Source organism: Chondrus crispus, genomic scaffold, assembly GCF_000350225.1.
Source record: "Chondrus crispus Stackhouse genomic scaffold, scaffold_299, whole genome shotgun sequence".
Taxonomy (NCBI): Eukaryota; Rhodophyta; class Florideophyceae; order Gigartinales; family Gigartinaceae; genus Chondrus; species Chondrus crispus.
Window position 1 is genome coordinate 58,920 of NW_005179188.1, and position 6,887 is coordinate 65,806.

General features: G+C 52.6%; 1 protein-coding gene; it reads left to right on the forward strand.

The window, feature by feature from the left end:
* Window positions 1–1,477, forward strand: part of CHC_T00005509001 (hypothetical protein) — a 1,663-nt gene extending 186 nt beyond the window's left edge. The window contains 2 exon segments of the mRNA XM_005717175.1: window positions 1–1,026; window positions 1,027–1,477. The exon segment at window positions 1–1,026 is cut by the window's left edge and continues 186 nt beyond it. Of these exon segments, the coding sequence (XP_005717232.1) occupies window positions 1–1,026 (1,026 nt within the window). The 3' untranslated portion in view covers window positions 1,027–1,477.
* The last annotated feature ends 5,410 nt before the right edge of the window (window positions 1,478–6,887 follow it).

A 6,887-nucleotide genomic window follows, 5' to 3' on the forward strand; every position in this document is an offset into this window, starting at 1 on the left:
CGCCGTATTCCCGTCTTCTACAGCCCCGTCTTCAAGAAGCACCGGCCTCCGCCGAACACCCGCCACGCCGAATGCCCCGCCCGTCTCGACGCCTGCGTCTCCGCCCTCAAAGCCTCCCCCGAGCTCGCCCCCCTCATCGACTGGCGCACGCCGCTCCCCGTCTCCGGCCCCGACAACCTCGACCGCCACGAAGCAGTCATGGCCGCCATCAAGGAAATCCACACCTTCCCTGGCTACTTTGAAGAGCTTGAACGAATTACAAAGCGAGGCGGCGGAGCACTCGACCCTGACACCTACATCTCCCCCAATACCTACCAAGTCGCCGTCCTCGCAGCTTCCGCGTGGATGGAGGCCGCTGACACCGTGCTCAACGGCACTGCAAAGGTCGCCTGGGCCCTCACCCGCCCGCCCGGCCACCACGCGACGCCGGCCTCTGGCAGCGGCTTCTGCGTGTTCTCCAACGCCGCCATCGCCGCTAAGTACGCGCTCAACCATCCTGATGTCTCCTCTGTCGCCATCCTAGACTACGACGTCCATCATGGCAACGGCACCGAGGCCTGCATCAAGAACGAGCAGCACATTCGCTTCGCCTCTTCCCACGAATGGCCGCTGTACCCGGGTTCGGGGGAGGAGGGTACCACGGGGAGGTTCGACAACGTGCTCAATGTAAATTTAAAGCACGGCACAGGCTTGGATGTGTACAAGGACAGGTTCGAGAACGAGATGCTTCCGTTTTTGTTCGAGTCCGACACCGGCATGCCCGACTTAGTCATCGTGTCAGCTGGCTTTGACGCCCTGGATGACGACCCGCTGGCGTCTTTGGCGTTCAAGCCCGCAGATTATCGCGTTTTTACACAGCTTTTGCTCAGAGCGGTTGGGCAAGAGACCAAGATTATCTTCGGGCTAGAGGGAGGCTACGATCTAGGAGACGAAGGCGTGGGGACTGCTGTGCGGGAAAGTATTGCAGGGTATTGTCTAGGAGGGGAGGGTGTGCCGGAGCTGGAAGAGGGCGAGCGCGTTGCGTAGGAAAGAGAGAAACGTATGGTTCGATCAGACTCTTTGCAGGTGTACTGATATACACTACTATGTGTGCGACATAAGGCCCCTGAACGTTGGAGTGCGGTACGCGGAACTACTTTTGTACAAGAGGAACAATACCGTGCCCTTCGAGCTTTTGGCCTGTTTCGAAGCGCTCAACTCCTCTCCTCTACTGGGAACGTATCCGCTTATTACAATCTGGTCAAACTGGTTTCCGGTTACCCCCCTTGACTGTGGGCGCCACAGCCGCAGGCGAAAGGATTCAAGCAACACCTGCACATCTTCCATACCGTTCTTTTTTCGAAGCGGGAACGCAGTGAACGTGACGGCCACCATTTCCAAGGCCTTCTAGAAGGGGGAGTGCCCCTGCTCTGGAGCTGAGTAGTAGTCCTCTACGGCATAAACCACGGTGCCTTGCCGGCACTGTACTCTTGGGCTGTCAAGCAAGCATACTGCTTTTCGAGCAATGCCGTTTCGCGAGTTGTCTTTTCTCCATGCTCTTGTGAAAACGGGTTTGACAGTCAACCTGTAATGTATGCCTGTTGCAAATCGCACACAGCCCCAGACTGCCGAAGTGCGAGCTTCTTCTGAACTGGCGAAATGATGATGTACCGTGAATTTTTCGCCCTTGCGTTGCCTCTTTCGTGGCTGCTGTTCAGCCAAACATCATATTCGCATGTTGGTTTCGTTCCTTTTGCCTTCCCTGTACAGTAACTACGGTACAGTATTCCTCCTAGCCCTGTCTACATGCACGATATATTACACCAATACCTTCTCGGCCTGGTGATTTGCCGAGATAAATATCTCATGCTTACGGAAAGAGTTGAGATCAGTTGGTTCCTGGTTGGTAAAAGCACGGCATGTTCTTCCAAGCGGAATGAAAGCAGAAACTGTCCCCAGGCCTGCGTGATGAATGGAGGAGTTAATGGGGTGTTCGTCACATTGGCGGGGTTTCTCATTGGCAACTAGGGAAGGGAACGAGGGAAACAACTAGTATCTATCGGACCATTGTTCTCATATGAGGGCACTTTTCGACTTACTTTTTTCTTGACTTGCGCTTTCTCGACAAGAAGGAAAAAGATACCTCCGCCACCGTAATTGACTTCTGCTTTGGGGCCAGAGAGAAATTTGTAAGAAGTGCGTGCTATTCTTGGTCATTTTTAGATATGTCTGGAAAAGGAGCATGTTTAAACCATCTTCGAGCGGCATGTGTAATAATGTCAAGTGTAGGCCAGTCATGGTTTATGCAGATGAAACGTTCAAACCATAGATAGCAAGGTTCCGACAACGGTTGGAATGCACGACGCGTACGAATCCAAATTCAACATTTTGGATTGATTATTGAAATGCTCCGACACGCCCTGGAACGCTTCGCTACTGACACTACAAAAGAGACAGGCGTTCCAGGAGTTGGAACGTGGAAGTCATGCCTCTCTCTTCCCGAAGAGAGTCCCCCCAGAGTTTGCTGGCGGAAGGCACGTTTCAGAGCGGTCTAAAAGAAAGGACCAAAACACGGAAGGATCCGTGTTCCAACAATGGCAGCCTTTACAGCATGTGCCTACGAAATAGAAGACTTTCTCGCCAAGGCTAAAAAGGTAGCGAAAGGCGAGACCATAACCGCCGCTGGGATCGATCCGATCTGGCTCAGCACTTACGGTGCTATAGCCAGACGCTGTCGAGATGATAAGGAATCAGGGATCTCTAGGTACCCTTACGAGGCAGGCCCTTCTGTTCAGGCATTCGATGGTGGTTTCTTTCCTCACCGTCGGTGGCCGCTGCGGAAGGAAATGGAGAAACACAACAGTATGAGGTCCGCCTGTGAATACGAGGCTAACTACGTAAATGCGGCTGGATACTGGATGACTTTCCATCAAGCCGCTTTTGCCCTTCGTCAAGAAGCGCTTGCCGAGAAGCGTGATGATGAAGCCGTCAAGTTCGATGCCTGGGAGAAGATTTCGGTACGATATGGTCTCCGAGTTGTCGGTCTCCGCGCTGAGTTCTAAAAGCTGGCTGCAGAAGATCCGACCTACATAAAGCTCGTCGTGGCTAAACTGGAAAACAAGAACAGCCTAGTCGCTGCCGATAACATCATCGATGAGATGGAGAAGCTAGACAGTCATATGAGCACACAACTAATGAAGGCGATTGCTACCCTAAGTGCTAGTAACGCGACGAAGCGGGCTGGTCAGCGGAGCAACGCCGATCATAATTAGTCACAATTGGAATGGTTCACCCGCTTTGGAAGAGGACACAGAAAAATGTCGAAGCGTGGCGTGCCATGGGTTGCTCCGACTACCTTTGCTGGTCAATCCAATATGGGATCTACGAGAAACCGCAGGTCTCATTCTCTCCTGGAACAGGGGAACAATTGGGCGAATTGCCCCAGTCCGAAGAGGACCACCAATTTGCAGCTACAAATCTAGATACAGGCTGTCGAGCAGGCATATACCAGGAAGTGACTCCCGGTCACGCATCCAGAGCTATGAAACGAGGGGCAATCATCTCGTCCTTCTTTGCAGTATGGCAGCAAGGATCCGAAGGGGTGAAGCCTCACTTCATTATCAACCTTTGCATGCAGTCCAAGCATTGGCGCAAGGGGTGCGTGAAGATGGAGTCCATTTCCGAGTTCGCGATGAGCGTCGTTCAAGGAGACCATTTTCTATCGTTCGACATCAAGAGCAGATATCGCCACTTTCGTCTCGCACCCGCTATGAGAGACTGGTTCATTTTCACCTACAACGGAAAGTACTATCAATGTATAGCACTCCTCTTCGGTTGGGGGAGGTCGCCACTCTGGTTTACTACATTCATGGCACCTTTCGTACGAGCACTAAGGGAGATGAACTACCGGGTCCTATGTTATCTGGACGACTTCCTTGTGGCACCCAGTCGCTATGGTCTACCCGCCACACTTCAGAGCTGCACCGAGGCTGCTGTGAGGATCGAGAGGTTGATGGACCGACTGGGACTTATGAGGCATCCCACGAAAGGGGAATAGAAGGGAGCTCAAGTAGTCGAGCATTTGGGAATCATAGTGGACAGCGTCGCAATACGCTTCAGAGTTGCGGCCCGAAAGGTTCAGAAGATCTAGAAACTAGCAGGGCAATTGCTAAAGGAGGTAAGAAATGGCAGAAGATGGGTCAGCCGACGAAGGCTCGCCCACTTTTGCGGCGTTTGTGTATCCCTGTCTCTGGCTTTGCCTTGGTCTCGGTTCTTTACCCGCTCGTTCTACTGGGATATATCAGGGAAACGCTCATCGGATGGAAGTCAGCGACGCAGGTTGAGTCACCAGAGTGTTCGAGACATCACGTTCTGGCACCAGATGACACAAAAAGAGTTGACTGGACGGCCAATGCGACCAGCTCCCCCATAGCCGCTATGCATACAGATGCGGCAGACATGGGTTTTGGTGGAACTCTGAATGTTCAGGACCTAGGTGCAGGACTCCCTGGACAGTGGACGAGCCAAGCGGTGTGGAATTGGAAGGACCGAGCAGAAAGTATCACCCTTCGAGAGCTAAAAGCCATCCGGCTACTCCTGAGCGGGAAACTTGGCCAAAGGTTATTGGGCGAGTCCAAGAAGGAATTGTTACTACACGTGGACAATCAACCTTTAGTGCATATCGCAAACGCATTTGTTTCTGCGAGCCGCCCATTCATGAGAGAACTCAAGCGCCTCAAAGTCGTACTCGACCGTATGGGACTCCAAATCCGTGCGGAATGGATCCCTTCAGTCGCCAACAAGTTTGCCGATTCCCTATCGCGACGTTTCCCACAAGGAGACCTCCGGATAGGAAGGCAGCTCAGGCGCTCCGTCGCCGATGGAATGCTCGCTCCTGTCGACGCTTTCAAGTACCGACCCCTCGGGGAGAACCCTTTCTTCCTTCGCAGACAGGCTTACACCGAATTAGCCGCATCGTGGACCAAGGAGAAAGTCAGACTACTCTGCCCTCCAGTCGACCTAATCATGCCGACGATTCTCAAGCTCACGCAAACTCAAGCCCCCGCGATGCTTCTCATCCCGGCTTGGCCACGACAGCCGTGGTATTAAGCGGCGATGCAAATCGCGACCCGGACGGAGATTCTGAACCAACCACCAAGAGATATATGGGCTGCACAACGCTCCCTGAACCCCCAGTGGAAGCTGCTACTCGTCGAGGCGAATCTAGACTCACTCGCGCCTCGGGGCACTTGCAGCTTGCTGATGCAGGATCCCTACGGGTACAAGCGCATTGCAGGGAGGGGCACCGGCGCTCGTATGGCTGCAGAGCTGGTGCACGACTTCGCCTGGAGCGACCGAACGACTGCCAGTAGGAACTCTCAGTGGAAGTGCTGGGTGGAATTCAGCACACAGGAAGATCGCCCTGTTCTGCCAATCACCGAAGCGAAGCTTGTCGCATACGTGGGTTGGCTCGCTAACGAGCGCAAAGCTGGACGCTGCGCAGTGCGAAGCACCTCCCTCCCACAATACATCTCCGCAGTGCGTCAAATGCAACTCACGCTGACGGGAACAACTGTGCCCCAATTTCCGTTCGTGCACCTTGTCATACGGGCGTATGGGAAATGGGAAGAAGACAACTTCCCCGAACCGAAAGTTCGATGTGGCGTTCCGGCGTCGGTGATACAACACATTTGGGCGCATGGGATGGCTACAGACTCGGTAGCAAAGCTCCGCGACTCAGCCGTTTGCGTGTTCGCATACTGTCAAAATGGACTAAGGGATAGCTCTGTCATGTCACTACAGTCTTCCCATGTCACCTTGGACACGAATGGATTATGCGCACGACTTTCAGTCGTGAAAGGCAAAGCATCGAGCACTGTACCACTCTCCCGGTACAGCCGCCTGGCCCAGGTCGGATCACCGGTGGATTTGTGGATGCGATGGTCCCAGGCAAGAGGCACGCATAAAAGGTACTTCGCTTTAGAGGGGGAATCTCAAGAATGGATGCAAGGATCGCTGACACGTGCACTACAGAAGTGCTTAGAGGATCTTGCTGTTGTACCACCTCCGCACGGGAAGTATATAATGGTAGGTTCGGAGGGGCAAGGGAAAGAAGGAAGGCAGGTTGATGTGTGTGAGTGAAGGAGTTGGTACCGAGGTTTACTTTGAAGCCGTTTTCCTGCGATACTTATACACTTCGAGTGCTACACTATCGCTCTACTCCGACTCCCAGTAAACCATACTCTACTATGCGCGACCAAGCGCGGTCCTCTTGTGGCCCGACCATACTGTTCGATTTCCACCTTACGAATCGATTCGTAACTATTAGCTCACAACTATTTCTACACATTCTAAATGACTGTAAACCATGGCCCTATGCATGCAACTGTTTCACACCTTACTAATCTGCATCCAGTCATGCCAGACTTCATTGTTGTGCAACGAACAACTTGGCACTTGTCTATTTCCAACAACGCAAACGTCTTTCATATCACAATCGCCATACGTATCCTTGTTTCTCACCTTACTAATTTCGCCAAGCACTGTCAGATAATTATGGCAAGTTATAACAATGTGCATCCAGACTTTCTACACAACTCACATGAGAATACATGTAAATCACACGAGTACTGTCATGAACTTGCATCCAACGGCGCACCATGACGAGAGCACAGTGCAACGGCGCGTGCTCACGCAAGACTCGCATACAGCGTGACGCGTACACAGAATAATCGCACAACTGTATTCCTCTCGCGAGAAGCACTTGTTGTACTTTTGATTCACATGTACTGTACTCGGACACGCGCAGGATCGCAAACAGTCTGACACTGTAAAACTGTAAACCCTCATGTGCATACACCTGGATGCGTGTACATGTGTACGTACACGAATCCACATGGCGACGTGTA